The 17,737-nt window shown below is 35.7% G+C and overlaps 1 protein-coding gene across 3 annotated transcripts in view; it reads right to left on the bottom strand.

The window, feature by feature from the left end:
- IL1RAP (interleukin 1 receptor accessory protein) overlaps positions 1–17,737 on the bottom strand; it is a 154,035-nt gene that overhangs the window by 30,194 nt on the left and 106,104 nt on the right. For all 3 annotated transcript variants that reach the window (XM_056121705.1, XM_056121706.1, XM_056121707.1), the window contains 4 exons: positions 12,213–12,378; positions 9,715–9,786; positions 7,177–7,303; positions 4,177–4,325 (listed from right to left, as the gene is read on the bottom strand). In XM_056121705.1, the coding sequence (XP_055977680.1) occupies positions 4,177–4,325; positions 7,177–7,303; positions 9,715–9,786; positions 12,213–12,378 (514 nt within the window). The remainder of the gene's footprint in view (positions 1–4,176; positions 4,326–7,176; positions 7,304–9,714; positions 9,787–12,212; positions 12,379–17,737) is intronic.

Here is a 17,737-nt window from a genome sequence, read left to right as displayed (position 1 = left end):
GTATAAAATCCTCATGTCGTCTGAGTCCACATTTGACTGTAGCCCTCCTACACCAATGTTAGGCAGACCTTATATAGCCAGTTAACAAAGGGGTCTGTCTCTATAGCCTGATGTGCTACTGTTGGCATGTTATGTAACTGAGGTCCCATTCTCCTCAAAAGCCCACCCCCTCACAGGTTGCCCATTCATGTCCAGGCCTGCCACTGGCAACCTCGAATCCTTGGTAACTCAAGCGCACAAGTATTCTCACCACTGTCATCCTTGAACTCTCAGTTGTCCTATAGGTGCAGTCAAACGAGATACACAGACACCACCATGCACTCACAAGCTCTCATTCTGCCTCCATCACACAGGCCTTCTGAAACTTGGGGAATAGGTGATTCCAAAAGGTGTGATCAAATGTGGCAGAGCAACGTGGTCACAGAGAATCCAGTTCTCCAGTCAGTACTCCTCAAAATTGTGTAAGTGAACCAGGCATTAGCAGTGCTGAACCTCAGCTTGCCTTGGTCAAATACGACCCAGAGGGGCCCTTGGGTACTTTGAGTTGATACACTCTGTCCAGAAAAACTTGACTCGCTGCAAGGGTGTATGTAGACATTGATGATTATCAACACTTGGCTGCAACATAGGCCTGCTGAAATGAGGCGCCAGAGGCTTTGTAAAAACACTTTCAGTATCATATACCACAGGATGCGATTATGGTCTGAGTGATCTTGGACCTAAAGTTGCTGCCTGATGTTGCTGGCAAAAGCAAACTCCCTTGCAGCTACACAGGACGATCATGCTATAAAGGCTCTTGTGGCCATGAGATCCCAACTGCTGCCCTGGCCTGCCTACTTCACTTCAACACCACAGCTGCTGCTGGGAACCAACAGCTGTGAAACTTGGGGCACTGTCCAGACACACTCAACTCCAGCACCATAACAGTTTCAGGGCATCCATAATCACAAATGCACAGTGGTTATCTAGAGAAACTGAGAATCACAGCCTGGATCTGTGATTGTGGTACCCACTCTTTAGCCTAGGACTTCTCCCATACAGATTTGCACCACAGCTCTGGATTAGTAACAGGCATGATTAAGAAACATGAGGAAATTATGCTGTCAACAGACTTATCCCAATGAACATCTCAGATTTTCATTCCTAACTACTATCCCATCAATTTATCAATGGAGTACACAGAAAGCTTCGTCAATAACTACAGAGAAGCACCTATGCATATAATAAATGATGCTGAAAACAGTCTACCTTGATTTTCAGTATTAGTGTTCACAAAATGGAAGGCAAGGAAACAAACTCTAACACTTCTGGTACTATTGCAACGACATAGACAGGACTGTGTTATGTTACTGCTCAGCATGGGCAGATGGTCTAGTAGATGCCTTTCTCCTAGAACATTCCACAGGCATTCTCTCTAAACTATTCACAATGGGAATTTGTGAAAAGAGCTACTAAAGCAGATTTGCAACACTACTAATCATACATTTAATGCTTTGTTTTATTTGGGGGTTCACACTTAGTGAGGCTCAGGGGTTACTCCTGTCTCTGCACTCAAGAATTACTCCTGGTAGTGCTTGGAGGACTATGTGGAAAGTGGGAAATCAAACTCACATGCAAGGCAAGCATCCTACCCACCAGTTCCTAAATCATGTATCTTCCTTCCTTCCTTCCTTCCTTCCTTCCTTCCTTCCTTCCTTCCTTCCTTCCTTCCTTCCTTCTCTTTTCCTCCCTCCTTCCTTCCTTTTCATCCTTCCTTTCTTTCTTCCCTGTCACCTCTCACCCTCCCACTCTCACTCTTTCTTGGCATTACTGGGAATCATATGGGATGCTTTTGATTGAAATGAAGCCAGCTGCATGCAAAGCAAGCACCTTACCCGCTGCACTATCTATATGACCAATTGTTTTGTTTGTAACCATCTGATAAGTTATTATTTTATGTTACACTGTATAATGATTTCCTGAACTATATGCCTCAGGAAATGAGTCCCACAAAGGTTCAAGAATCTATAATACTTCTCCCCGGCCCCGACGTGACCCCGAGATGCTGCCTATGGACGGCCCCTCCAGCTGATTCTTAAGCTCTTTAGGTCATGATCCAAGAGACACAGGAACAAATCTTAGAACCCAGTGGCTTTTGGTAGAAATTTCTCCAGACTTAATTATTAAAATTTCAGAATCCCAAGGTATTGTAGCTGTGCAACATCATATGCTATTCATAATCAGAAATTGAAAACAAATTGTCTAATATTGCCTTTTAGGCAGGTCTGAGTGTTGGGGGAAAATTCCAAATAATAATGGTGTCAAAATTTGAATGTAATCAAAGTACAGCGAGAGTAATATGGAAATTATCTGCCACACAGGTAGGAAGAAGAGGTGGGATGGGGAGTATATTGGGGTTTTTGGTCATGGAAAGTGTGCACTGGTGAAAGGATGGGTGTTTGATCATTTTATGACCAAGACTTAAACCCGAAAGCTTTGTAACTGTGATTCAACAAATTAATTTATAAAAAAAATTATAGAAATAAATTTTATCAAATCTTGTATGCAGTATCCTAACCCTTGACTTATAAAATTATGGTCAAATAACTATGAGTACCTTGTGAACATAATAATAAATAAAGCTTACATTTAGTCAGAATTTAATATATGTATATATCCCAATAATTGCAATAATCACTATAATTTTCCCCCCACTTTATTTAAACACCATGGTTCGCAAAGATTTGTTTGCATTTGTTTACAGACACTCAATATTCCAATACTAATCCCACCAACACTGACACCTTCTCTCCTTGCAATGAACACTTTAAAGAAGTTAATGAGGGAGCAGTATTATTTTGCTATGGTAAATATGAAGAATACGCAGCTCATAAAGCTTGTTTCTGTTCCAAGGTCACAGAAAAATGTGCTCCAACATAAACTATTTGAGTCTAATTTACAAAAAAAAAAAAAAACTTCAACACTGTAAAGGGCATTAGAAATGTTCTTAGGAAATAGCATTGGGAAGCATTGCCTTCTACCATGTAATTTTAGTCTTCTCTATCCAGAATGATGGAGGAGCAGAAGTTAACTATCCAGAACCAATATGCAAATACCAGGCCTTTGCATTTACTTTTAAATTGTAATGAGATGTTAAGGTAAATGTCTGCACTTTCATCAGCTTTGAAAATATTTTAATTCCATTAGAAAATATAGTAGTCATAGGTTAGCATTTAATGTGTTTTACTATCGATTTAAATATTATGGCTGCATCTGACACTGGAATTCAGGATGATTCTAAATGGCTTGAGTGTATCAGTGATAAATCATCATTATCTCTCTCCGGATCATTAACAAGCATCCCTTAAGAGATTAATTGTCTGGCATTCTATATTACATTAGAAATCCCTACCCTTTAAAAATTTCAGAGTCTATTTCAATGGCTCAAAGAAGAAAGCTTTACAATTTTTATTCATTACAGAAATATAGCAATGTCAACACAGAAATCATGTTTATATCATTTAAGTAAGAATTTACAAACTATTAATTTCAGAAGTATGACAGAGGTTTATTATAAATTTTCCTCAATGTTGATAAGTAGTACTTAAATAATAATTTAAAATTCTAGTTTTTAAGACAGAATCTTAACCACAAATACAAAATCTGTTGCCTGCTATTTATAGTGCTTCATTGTTATTGATAATGTTTCTAAGAATATCAATGGGTACTCAGTTCTCTTTCTGTTCAAGTTATTTTTATTCAGGAAAAATTCCAAAAGCATTAAGTCATGTGTGTGATCATTTTTATGACTCAAACTTTGCCACAGATAATTTCTAAGAGTACATTTACAACCACCAAAAATACATTACTATATCAGATTCATTATATCTTTGGTGACAGTGAATATTTTATTGTCTATGACTATTCAAAGTATTATGTGTCATCATCATAATTATATGGATTTTTAAGATACATTTGGGTACTAAGTTGAAAAACATTATATGAAACAAAATTTTGAGTGTCTTTATATAGGTGAAAAATTTCTGTCCAGATTTTTCTATTAAATACTGAGATGATAAAACTTGTTTAATACTGTGCTAGGTGCTGGAGCTCTTCTGCTGAATTTCCCATTTTCCCCTGTTCACCACAAAGTTATATTGGGAATTTATACATTTGCCCTACAGATGCATTCGTTACCTTTCTGTTTCACCATGGCTCTTCTCTCATTCTCCCCTAGGGAATTCCTAGCATGACACACATAGTTGCGTTTGAGATCCTCAGCGGTAACTTCCTTGATGATTAAAGTCTGAGTTTTTGTTTCATCTTCTGTTTTACTATAATGTACACTAGAAAGAAGAGAAAAGAAAATCAAAGTATTAGTAAGAGTCAGTGATCACGCTGGACAAGAAAAAAGGGCTAAAAGTAGGTAACAAGTTGGGGGCTGGAGCAGTAGCACAGCAGGTAGGGCAATTGTCTTGCACACAGCCGGCCGGCCTGGGTTCAATTCCCAGCATCCCATATGGTCCCTCGGGCACTGCCAGGAGTAATTCCTGAGTGCATGAACCAGGTGTAACTCCTGTGCATCGCTGGGTGTGACCCAAAAAGAAAAAAAAAAGTAGGTAAAAAGATATTCATGATAATCTTTTTAGTATCTGTATTGCAAACCACAATGCCCAAAAGGTGGGGGTGGGGGAGTGAGGGAAGGAGAAGGGGAGGAAGAAGGGGAAAGAAGAGGGAAGAGATGGAGGAGAGGAGAGAGAGAGACAGAGAGGAGAGAGGAGAGAGAGAGAAAAGTGCCTGTCATAGAGACAGACTGGTGGGGGGGGGCAGTGATGGGATGGAACCTGGGGACACTGGTGCTGGGAAATGTACACTGGTGGAGGAATGGGTGTTGTAATACTATATGACTGAAACCTAATCATGAATAGCTTTGTAAGAGTCTATCTCACAGTGATTCAATAAACTTTTTATTATTTTTTAAATAATGTTCTCTTGATGAGAGAGACAAAAATAATCATCTCACTTTTTGGAGGGAGGGCACACTGGAGTGACAACTGTGTCGTCTGTGACCCAGCTCTTTAAAAAGGAGAATAGTTTCTAAATTCCAATAGTATTCAATTACACTTTATACAGCAAACAATTCCAACGGCTTGGTCAGAGCATGGTATACTATGCGGTAGAACACACACTTCAGATCATCTCCTTTGAGGCAGGATGCTTGCCTGTATTAGAAATACATTTCTGATACCAGATCTGTTGGGTTTGATCCAGGCTTTGTGGCTGATTAGCAACGTACTTGGGGCAAAATACATAATCTTTCGAAGTCTCAAGTTTCTTATTTGAAAAAGGAGAGGGAAGAAATGCCTGTATAGTATTAAATTGGTGCAAAAATTCTGAAGATTTAATCAGTTTGTGTGTAAGAAGTAGGCAATAATATCACCCCACTGTAATAGTTGATGCATTTCAATCATATCCAATGCCTGGATTTTGAACACGGGTCAAATATCTTAGACAAAATACTGAAATCTCATGGCTATTTTCTAACATATAAAAAGGAAAAGAAGCTCAGAACAAGCCAAACATATAAAAATAAATATGTCTGAATCAACCAGGCCAGGGCACAAATTAAGTGCTGTGGGATCCACTAACAAGATTTTTAAATTTTTGTTTGTTTCTTTTTATCTCTTTTTTTTTGTTTGTTTTTATTTTAACACAAAAGTGGAGAAAAATAAAACCAATAACAACCCTCTTTTCCATGGCTGAGTACTCGCTTGTTTTCCCTCAAAGGCATGATAATTCGTGAAGGGCTGTGAAGAATTTAGCCTACAGTCATTTAGCACTACTCAACTATGAACAGTGAGTCTGTATCTCAGCAGCAGCAGGGAGGAGCAATCGGGGTTACATTACTATTCATCCATTATTCTTAGAGATTAGAAAGCACAATGTTCAGAATTTTTGAACTGATCAATAACTTGCCCCCTGTGCTTACAGTGACATCTTTTAATCAATATTTTCTGCAAAAAATGCTCTAATTTAAAAAAAATTTCTATATATTCCTATTAATATCCACTGGTACTCTAACCTCCAAGCATCTGTACATGATGTTCTTCTATGAGGAATATTGCTTCCTTTATTTTCCAGGCAGTTTTTATAAATCCTCAGTACCCAGGGAGAAACTATTTTAATGAGAACATGACCTGATACTCTAAAATGGAACAAGAACAATGTATAGGTACTTGATGAAAATTATTATTTTGTAATCTTTGCATAGTCTTAGTATACTACAAGAAAAAAGGTTTATCTTTGGATTTCTAGATGTTCAGTTAGCTTAAAATATATTTGCCCATTGATGAGAAGGCATATGATCTTGGTCTATTTTGTCTTGTAGTTGATTGCTTTTTTTTTCATTAATTACAGAAAATTAATTGTTCTTTTAGATTGTATGCTTCGTCAACAGAGACACTTTTTGTCTTGAAAAACCCTATTTTATTCCTTGTTGATATATTCCATTTTAAAATCAATCATATTTATTTAGGAATAAAAATATTCAGCTTGCTACTTTAATATATTACTGCAAGTTATTACTAGTTATGTATTCTAGCATTTAACTAGCTTATTGCATTTTAATTATAATGCTATATTATTATCCCACCCACTTTAAAAATAAAACTTAAAATTCTTGATATATTTAGGAAAGATTAAAGAGCAATGAATTTTTCAATGTGACTTATTTGTTGTGTGAAGAGAGAAACATAAAAAACACAAGCTCACTGCAAGACAGAAAGGTACCATGATTATCTGAAGTCCAGATTAAGACGTGAGAAAGAGAACAATGTTCCATGACAAACCATTCTGTGGCAACTTGATATTGTGACCCTTCATTTCACACAGGGTAATTATCCCATATACTTTCCTTCCAGAAGTAGCAGAAGTGTATGAGTCTTGCTGGGCTGAAGGCAACATGATGAAACACCTTATGGACCGCCTCTTAGGAAGAAGCCCAGTCTCAGGACAAATTCATTAAACTCTGGGCCTTGGTTTGCAAGCAAGTAATTCTACTTAGAACGGACACTAAAGAACTGAAAATCTTGCTGCTAGGCAAAATGTTAATTTTACTTTGATTGATTCACATACACCCAAGGGTATTAGATGGTGGGGGACAAAGCTTATTCACCACCTGAACTGTGCCGGTATTACCTCTCATTAATAGCTATGTCAAAAGAGGTGTCCTCTGGCTTTTTTCCATCAACGGTCCACCAAATCTCATTGCGAGAGTTATTCAGGAAACTGAAATAGACTTTACATGGAATGTGTAGATCTTCTCCTAAAGCAAACAAGCAAAATAAAAATGACTTAACTAATCAGTCTGTAATCTTCAACAAAGGAATAATATTCGTTCTCCTTTGTGACAAATCAGAAATTAAAAGTTACATATGCTTAAAACTCTTCATCTGAATATTTTAAGTGGATCATCATAAAGTAATCCATCATGCTTTGGTTCACCTGAGGTTGATAGTGCCCTCAGCAAGTTCATTCCAAAACAAAAGACTAAGAAAGGAGGTCAGTCACTTTTTAGAAGACTAGCAAAAAGATACAGCATCTTAATATGATCTATTTAAAAATCTTTGCTTTTGGGGCTGGAGCGATAGCACAGCAGGTAGGGTGTTGCCTTGTACGCGGCTAACCCGGGTTCGATTCCCAGCATCCCATATGGTCCCCTGAGAACCGCTAGGAGTAATTCTTGAGTGCAGAGCCAGGAATGACCCCTGTGCATTGCTGGGTGTGATCCAAAAAGCAAACAAAAAATTGCTTTAATTAATCTATAGTACAATCTAAACCGACATTTTTTAAAAAAAATAAGGATCTGATACTATTTGTTTTAGCACTAAACTTTCATAATCTACCCTCCTTTTTTATTATTTCCACCAAAACCCAGAAAGGTCTTTGTTCCATGCCCCAGGACGAAGCAGCAATGCCATAACTGAGAAAATCAGTAGGATCTGCCACTTCTTGAAACTTTCATGTCATCTGGATGCATTCAACAAGCTGAAAGACAATTTGACAAGAATTCTGCAAGAATTCTGAGAGGGATGTTAGAATGGCTCCTTGCATCATTGTCATCACCACTATCATCATCATCTCCATCATCATCACCATCATCATCATCATCATCATCATCATCATCATCATCATCATAACATCATCATCATCATCACTTCAGGAAAACATTCACTGATAGCTTTAAAATTCAGGGAATGCCCTGCCACAGAGGCAGGTTGGGTGGGGGTTGGGGGGTGGGAGGGATACTGCAATTCGTGGTGGTGGGAAATGGGCACTGGTGGAGGGATGGGTATTTGATCATTGTATAATTGAAACCCAAGCACAAAAATTTGTAAGTCTACAACTGTACCTTATGGTGTCTCAATAATAAATAAATAAATAAATAAATAAATAAATAAATAAAATTCACTTCCCTTAAATATAAATAAAATTAAATATAATGATGATATTTTTAGTTTTCTTTTTAAGACATTTGGTAAAATCTTTTTTTTAAATTATATTTTGCTGATGTAAAAGCTGGGAGTTTAAAGATGTTTAGTGACATTTTTCGATCAGATAATTTACTGGCAAGGGTTTGTCCTAGACTGACCTTCTAATACAGGTTTCCTTGGAGAATTCTATCTTATACTTGTTTCCTCATTAGTTATTAATATTGACTGTTTTCACAACAAAAAGTGGCTGGATTGAGGTGACAAATTATAATGTCATCATAATGTGAACTCGTTTATCTAACTGAGAGACCAGACTCTTATTTTTCTCCACTACCTGCTTCTCATGTCTTTCTAGTTTTCTACATAAATATGTAGTATAATGCAAAATGAATGTGAGTTCAGGAATTTAAATAATAGGTATAGGAAGCATATTTATATGATTTATAAGGTTTATCTTGAAAATAGAAAAATGTGCTCATATCATTATAGAGATAGAAATAAGTCTATAAAATTTGGTCCATTTAGAGTTGGGAGATCTTTTTTTTTTTTAAAGGAAGCTCACTCTGAAATTTTATTTAAATTTGGGGTGTGGGATATATTATCCACCTATATTGATGATGCTTCTATTATCATTAGTACATTTTAAACACATGTTCTTTAAAAATTCTCTTTTGGTTTAGAGTAAATTTGTTGTAAATTATACAACAGAGAACATGTTAAAATCTTTCTATAGGTTCTCACTTATCTGGGGGATATTGTGAGTCAGAAGAGTAATACATTATGTCTTATTTTGTTTGTTACAAAAAAGACTATATTCATTAAAAATTAAATTAAAAATACAACACATATAGACATAGTAAAGATTTGATAGACTCTAATCAATGTACTATTGGATTAAGAATTCGTCACTCAGATCTACTCGCTGACTGTCTGTGGTGAAGCAGAAGATTAAAGTATCAGCTTTGGAAAACCAAATCTCACACAAGCAAAAGTTTGACACAAGCAGAAATCACTAGAGCAATAATCTGCTAGCAGTTACAGAAGGGAGCAACTCCTAGAGAGAGACCATCCCTGAGCATCTCATGGGTGGATGAACAAGTTCATCCCCAAAGTTGCCTTGGTTTCATACATCGCAGTTTCAATTCATGCTACCCAATAACTCTCTTAATTATGTATCAAGTGGCATTTTAGTTCTTGAAATTAAGACAATCTAACTGAAATTCAGAGACATAGCTGTAATTACCAGGCTCTTTTTCATAAACTACATGATCATTAGGTGAGTAGAATTGAGGGGGCAGTGCATCTTTTGGAGAACCTATGAAAAAGGACAAAAGAAAATGATGTTGAATATGTTGGCTTTATCTCACATGATCCATCTCAAAAACATAATCTTCTATAGAGCCTTGCTCAACTTCCTGGCATAGTGTATCGATTCTTCTGGAGGGGACCATCAGTTAAATATATGCTCAATTGCAACACTTCATTATTGCCATATAAGCAAAGAAAAAAGCATGATGTACTTAGTATCCACTAATGAATGTGTAAACAGAATATTTACTTTCTAAAATTGACATGGGTAGAATTCACATACAATCTAATAATGAATTGCTTGCATGTCTAACTGAATTGTTTCTACATATCCATTCAACATACCTAAAGTACTTAATTCTAAACATTTAATTAATGAATGAACAAACTCAAAAATCACAAGGCCAACAATGTAAAGCTGCCTGATGTTTAGATCCATGGAATGTTCATTTATAGAACTACTTTTACATGTGGTAAGCTATATTCCTAAAATAAAATTTAAATACCCTTAAAGGACCTTATAGGGGTGTGGGCTTCAAACATTTACTGTCTATGGTCTAAATCTTTATTGAGACACATACTAACCATGTGGCTCTGTTCTATACTGTCTTTAAAAAAGCAAATTATCCTCAACTCTAAAATGAGGATAATTAAAATTACCTCATGGGTTCACTGTTAGTGTCAAACTAACTAATGCTTTATAAAACATCCACTACTGAGATGTAAAAGACATTCAATACTTCAAAGCTTCAAAAAATAAAATAGGATTGTCTGAGAGTGGGGTAAGGGTTCCTTCTCCATCTGTCATCTGCTAAATCCATAAATCAGGGTGATCCAGCTTGTCTGTTCCTAACTTTTCAAAAACATATCCATTTAAGTATGTGTATATGTGTGTGTGTGAAGACGTCAAGATTTATGTAACTCATTTGACTTTAAAAATCCATTTATGTTAGGTTCTAAATTTGGTTTACTTCCGAATTGCTCACCAACTCAGAATCTTTCTGAGAGTTAGCAGAGAGAAGTGATTACAAAATTGATTTTTATTAGAAATAAACTGTTCTTTACAAAACGAATTCTTATGGACACTATCTGAAAAGTGTCCTTAAAATCTTTTCTTAATTTACGTTGCATCCAATGGCAGATCAGTATAAAGTGTCCCAAGCAACTAGTTAGAAACGTGCGATTTATGATTGCTTATTTCACTAACTTATGGAGTGTTTCAAGCAGCTATTGTCTCTCACTGAGACTTAATGTTTCCATCTAGTAGAAAACAAGGTAAGATAAAAATCTTATTTTGATGTATTGTCATTTTTAAATTATTTTGACTTTTTTTTTTTGCTTTTTTGGGTCACACCTGGCAATGCACAGGGGTTACTCCTGGCTCTGCACTCAGGAGTTACTCCTGGCGGTGCTCAGGGGACCATATGGGATGCTGGGAATCGAACCCGGGTCGGCCGTGTGCAAGGCAAACGCTCTACCGACTGTGCTATTGCTCCAGCCCCTTATTTTGACTTTTTATTTATTTCGGGGGTGGGAGAGAGGCAGCTGGCACAGCTGTGAGTGCTCAGGGCTTATTCCTGGATTTGCACTCAGGGATCACTTCTGGTGGAGCTTGGGGGAAAGGTCATTCATTCTAGTGACCTTATAGGGAGCGGGGTAAGCCACATGCAGGTCTGCTGTACTATTCCTTCAGTCCATAATATACTATCATTTTCAATGAGGTAGATATGATATTCAATGAGGTGCTATTTAGGAATCTTCTCTAACTGCCACCTACCTGACACTGTTTCTCTTGATTTCTGGCTTTGATAGGGCTCTGTTGACTCTTCTTAGATGTTATCTTTTCTACTTTTCACATTACTCATCGCTTATTCTCAGTGAAAAGGAAAGATTGAAACACTGATAACACATATATTAGTAATTAACTACAGTATTTCTGGATCATGTATTTTGCTCCTGAATGATGTGTTTTGAAAGAGACAGTCTACTTTTTTTGACAAAATATTAACTACTATGCACTGAGTCTATACTATGTGCCTGGAACCTTATTAGGATATTATGTGCTTTGCTTATATCTCCAACTATCTTGAATGGTATAGTCCTACTCCTCGTATAAGCAGAAGAATGTGACTTGATCAGATTCACGTTGTTCGTAACTGCATTGGTATAACTTAAATACAGGTCTGACTAGCACTCCATTGCTCAAAGTATCTTTCTTTCATTCATTCAATAATTCACCCAGTAGATCAACAGTTATGCCTACTATGTATCGAGCATTGATGGAAACTTGGGAGATCATAAAGTAAACAAAAATATCACATACTTTTCTTCCAGAATTCATACTCTTGTTTGGAAAAAAATATTGAGAATAGAAACAAAACTGCTGTAATTTTTTTTTTCTGTGTGTGTGCATGTGTATGTGCTTATGCTTACCTACTACCTTTATAGTCATAGTTCTGGTGAGATGGAAAATACGCCCATTTTCTGGATATGTTACGACACATGTGTAATCTCCATTGTTTGAAACCAAGGGTAAGAGAAAAGTCAAGCTCATGCCTTTAGGTAATACATTAACAAAGTTATGTATTTTACGACAACCCTAAAGGAAGTAAAAAAAAAAACATTTACCATTTAGATACTTGCATTGCAAATACACAAACATATTCACACTCAAACCTAATTTTGCACAGAACATGCAGATATCTAACACAGCTGAACTTTTCACAAAACTTTTGGTGAGGTATTTGGTAGTGTTCTGTAAAGAATGAATGTCATACATTTCTTTACCCTTTCTAAACAGCAAGAAAAATTAATTTAAGTACATTAGGAATTTTATGAAGTAAGCCTATATATATATTAAAAATAACATAACATAGCAACAGCATGCTGTGCTTTAAAAAACCAACAACAACCATTTTCTATTAATTAAGAAATCTTGTCACCATGTTTGATAAGCCCCATTCCAATTTAAGTGTCTGGTTTTGTGTTTTTTGATAACCTTGTTGAGTCACCATATTAACAATTGCCAAACATTTCTATTGTTCTATTTATTTTATAATTGTGTGCTCAATATTTCAAAATATAAAATATTTATTGATAATATATTAAAAACAAATCAGAATTTATTTGTTCCCCAATTTCTATTTTCAGATAAATTGATTTTTTAATTTTAATTTAAAAATTAATTTTAATTCAATTACCTTAGTTTACCAGCCTAAGGTAGACTGGGAACCATTCCCAGAAATATTCAGCCTGGTGAATATTTGGGCCCAGTGGTTAGGTGCTAAGGCCTATTAACTTCTAGTACCATCAGTGCTAGGAGTCCATGTTGTACCTTGGATTGTTCTACCACTCTGAGCTATCTGCTGACCTGATTTTTAATATTTTTATATTGAAATGTTTAAAAAAACTTGTATCCTATTTTAAAACCTTTAGTCTCACTAATTGTATTATTATAGACTAATTGTCTATATTATTATATATTAATAATCTGAAGCTGAACTTTTACTTTCAGGAAAATGATATTTAAATTTTTGTTCAAAATAAACAATAATAAGATCATTAGGTCATCTCTAAGGATATTAAAATGCTAAAAATTCTTGAAAACTACTGTTATCTTGAAGTATTACTTTTCTATACTCATATATTTAACTTTATTTTTATACTCAGAACATTATTTTTACTTTAATTGCTGGAGAATGTTTTGAAGGGTGACAGTAAACTAAGAGGGATGTTTTGTAATTCTTTGTCATAGGAAACTTGTCACTTAATAATACTACACTTACGATTAATGAAGATGATCAAGAGGGAGCTAATATATGCTCAATTAAGTTATTTTCTGAATGTAATTTATCATATTGTGATAGGCAGAGTTTCTAAGCATTTGTCACATCAACATAAGAATTTAGCATTCTTTAGGATATTACAACATATTTAGGATATTACAACATATTACTACAAAGGCTTGCATTCTTATAAATTTATGTCAGATTTGTTGTGCATTTAGAGTATATATATATTTTGATATTTTGATTTTTGACTATTTGATATTTTGTGTGGTCCCTTACAACGAAACAGTTGTTTAATAAATGAAAGAGTAAACATAATCTTTCATTTGTTAGCTAAGTGGTTCTTCAATCTCTTATGAAGTAGAAAGATCAGAATAAATGTGCTCTAATTTTACAGCTAGAAAAAAGAATGGGACAGATAATGAAATACTTTAAATAACAGAACAGAGCTGAAGTTTTCCAGAGAACCAAATAAAGGAAGAACTTTAAATGGTGTTTTGACTAGGAATGAACACTTCTAGCCATGAGTTCAGGCTAGAAAAATCATATTGAGACACGTGCTTGCAGGTAATTCCATTACATTATTCTACCTTTATTTCAAACTTGGGCTGTAGTGGTAGCACAGTGGTAAGGCATTTGCCTCGCGCACAGCCAGTCCGGCTGAGCCAGGTTCAATTCCTCTGCCCCTCTCAGAGAGCCTGGCAAGCTACTGAGAGTATCTCACCCACCGGCAAAGCTTGGCAAGCTACCCGTGATGTATTCAATATGCCAAACACAGTAACAACAAGTCTCAAAATGGAAACACTACTGGGCCTGCTCGAGCAAATCGATGAACAATGGGAGGACAGTGCTACAGTTCTACAGTGCTACTTCAAACTTTGATAAATTTTAATCCTCTAATTCTCATTTTATCATTGAGAGTATAAAGACTTGAAAAGGTTAAGAGATTTGCCAATGCCATTGAGTTAGAGAAAATCAGAATTATAAATGAATTTAGACCTACAATTTTGGAGACTTTGCTTTTAATTTTTTTCAGATCCTATATGCTGATCCCCCACACAGGCAATGTCGGAGCCAGCTTTTTTATGATTATTATTTTGTTGCTGTTGTTTGACTGGGGCCCACAATCAGTTATGTTCATGACTTACTTTTGGTTTTATGCCCAGGGAACACTCTTGTGGTGCTTAGGTGAACATATTTAGTGCTGAGGAACAAGCTGGGGTACAGCCCATGCAAAACAACACCATAAGTCAAGAAATATCTCTCCTACTTCTCGACTTAAGTATTCAAAGTAAGATGCAACTTTATCAATGATAGGCAGATAATTCCTGCTCTCAGGGGCACACTGAAAAAATATACTTTGCAGAAGGAGAAGTTTGCTCTTCAAACTGAATTTGTCAGCAGTAATTCTTTAGGGGAAGTGATCTTCCCAAGCAGTGCTCAGAAGAATTGGAAGACACTGCAGGAGATATTTGAATCAATTGCTCAGTACTGGGACAGATAATGTTCTGTTTGGACAAGTGGTGCCAAGGTCACCAGAACCACAGTGGAGCTACTTGGGAGAACATGCATTGTCAGATCTCAATTTGGGTCATAATGAATGCCAGGCTTGTGTTCCAACCCTTTGAGCTGTCTCGCTGGCACCAAAAACACTTGACACATAAAGAGTTCTTTTATCTTGTCACATGTGATAAGATTTTTCCATTTCTTTTAAGCAGCAGCATTTACAGACCCTTTGATACATACAGCTAAGACACACAGGACATTTTAAAATATACTATACCAATCAAGCTCTCACAATTCGCAGATGGTATAATACTATATTTAGAGAACCCCAAAGCCTCTACCAAGAAACTCCTCGAAACAATAGGCCTGCATAGTAAAGTCGCAGGCTATAAAATTGAAATACAGTAAAACTTTACTGAAAATAAATACTGTAGGTTTTACGATTTCAAGCAAGTTATTTGGAATCCAGAAAAAAATGAAATGTACAAAACATGTCCATATAGGGAAAAAAATGAATGTTAAAACATGTCCACATAGGAAAAAAATGAATGTTCAAGTGTGGATGAAGCAAACACTTGTCTAAACTGGAAGATGAGTCATCCTTTCAGTTGACCCATAAGTTCCTCATTCTGTTCTCTAAAGAGAGAAGTTAAGCAGGAGAAAAACTATTTTTTTGTTGGTGGGGGCTGTTGCAAACAATGATCAGGTGCGTTTGGGACTAACTCTTGGCTCTGTGCTAAGAGTCATGCCTGGCTGTTGTGGGAAGACCATTATGAGATGCCAGGAATTGCACCAGGGTTTTGCAATACGCAAAACAAGTGCCTTAACCTCTACACTATCTCTCTGGCCCAGGAAAGTCATATTTTAGCCTCAAATTGATTGCCATGGAAACCTACTATAAAGTACTAAACCTACTATAAAGTACATACTATAAAGTATGTATGTCTTGCATACAAAAAAATAAAAAAACCAAAGCACAAGAAATGACTTTGATATCTCTGAGAGAAAATAAACGATGAGTTGTCCAGTGTGGGTGGGCGGGATGTAATGAATAAGAAAGTGCAAATTTTTTTTTCAGAATAAGTCTGTAATTTATAAATAACTTTGTAAAAACATAAAAAAAACGGAAAAAAAAGAGTTTCTAATATAAAGGTTTTGTGGAACATTATAATAACATGGAAGGCATATTGTGACATGGAAGAAAAATCAAAACATTTATAAAAATGTCTATAAAAGGATAATTTAAATCAGATTTTAAAGGATAACTGGAATATTAAGAGTTATTTGGGAGGAGGAGATATAGGGGAGTAACACTCTAGGCTCAGAGAAAAAAAAGTGTGAACAATCTCTTCATACTCTTAAACACTTTGGCCTCCATGGTAATTATATTACTTAATTTAGTACAATAGTTTCTTTTCATGTTGATTTTCTCCTTAGAAAATTGACTCCTGCTGGGGCAAGAGGAGAGTGAGATAGATAAACTATTGTTCATACAGGTTCAGAACCTGTATGAACAATAGTTTGCCCATTACTTGACATTACAATACATTCAGTACATTCATCTTGCATAATAAAAATATGAAGAAAAACAGAGCAGAAGACATGAATTTGAAAGCTCATACATTTTCAAATGATAGTTAAAACATGGATGTATGGAATATAAGACTGGGGTGTGTTAAGTTGTAGAAGAGGTAGGAAAGTAGAAGTAAAAATTTTAAAAATTCAACAAAGATATTACAAGAGAAAAGCAATATATTTTGAAATTTTTATATCCATATTTTAGTAGGCATAAAATGATCCCAGCAAAGGCTTGTTGAAGTTCTACATAGCAAATACTTCGGGTGGGGGTGATGCTTGGTGGTTACTCCTGGCTCTGAACTAAGGAATTACTCCTGGTGGTGCTCAGGAGGATCATATGGGATTCCAGGGATTAAACATGGGTCAGCCATATGCATGGCAAGCACTGCCCGCAGTCTTATTTCTTCAGCCTATAAACCAGATACTTTAAATGACTCTAAGTCATTTGGCATTTAGGCCCTAACTGTTGACAAAATCTTTGTGTCAATTTGGTGTTAGGAGCTGAGCACAGAGTAATTAAAAAAATAAAAATGTCCCTTATTACCATGCAATTTTTCCAATCCAATGTAATTCATTCAATTATTTTGTCAATTCTTAAAAGCATAATATATTGACTAAGTTTTTGCTGTATGATTGGTAGTCAAGGAAAAAGAAAAAGAGAACCAGCTACTATATAAGACAGATGCAAGAAATGCAGTCAGGATAGTAAACAAAGATGAGATATAAATTAGATGCTATCAGAGTACAGAATTCTGTACAATTCAATATCGAGACTCAGAGTTATCTGAATAGGCTTTAAGTTTAAAGAATAAATCCTTGTTCCTAAGAATTCTTACAAGTAAATGTAAAATTAAGTGTGTATATATATGAAATTTTAGTGGCATCTTTAGGGTTTTCTATGGACAAAATTAAAGTGTGTAGAAATAAAACTGCATCCTTGGGCTTACTCTTCAAGCGTGTGCCCTCCCTTGCACATGTATCTCGCTTACTTATCTCTGTTTTTCTGCTTCCCTATTTCTACTTTAGGGTGCTTTCTCTTGAAAAAATTCTTCTCTCTTTGATTCCCCTCACATCTTTCTAAATAAG

This window comes from Sorex fumeus, unplaced genomic scaffold (genome assembly GCF_029834395.1).
Source record: "Sorex fumeus unplaced genomic scaffold, SorFum_2.1 ptg000044l, whole genome shotgun sequence".
Classification (NCBI taxonomy): Eukaryota; Metazoa; Chordata; class Mammalia; order Eulipotyphla; family Soricidae; genus Sorex; species Sorex fumeus.
Note: the sequence above shows the minus strand (reverse complement) of the source record. Positions and strands in the feature narration are given on the sequence as shown.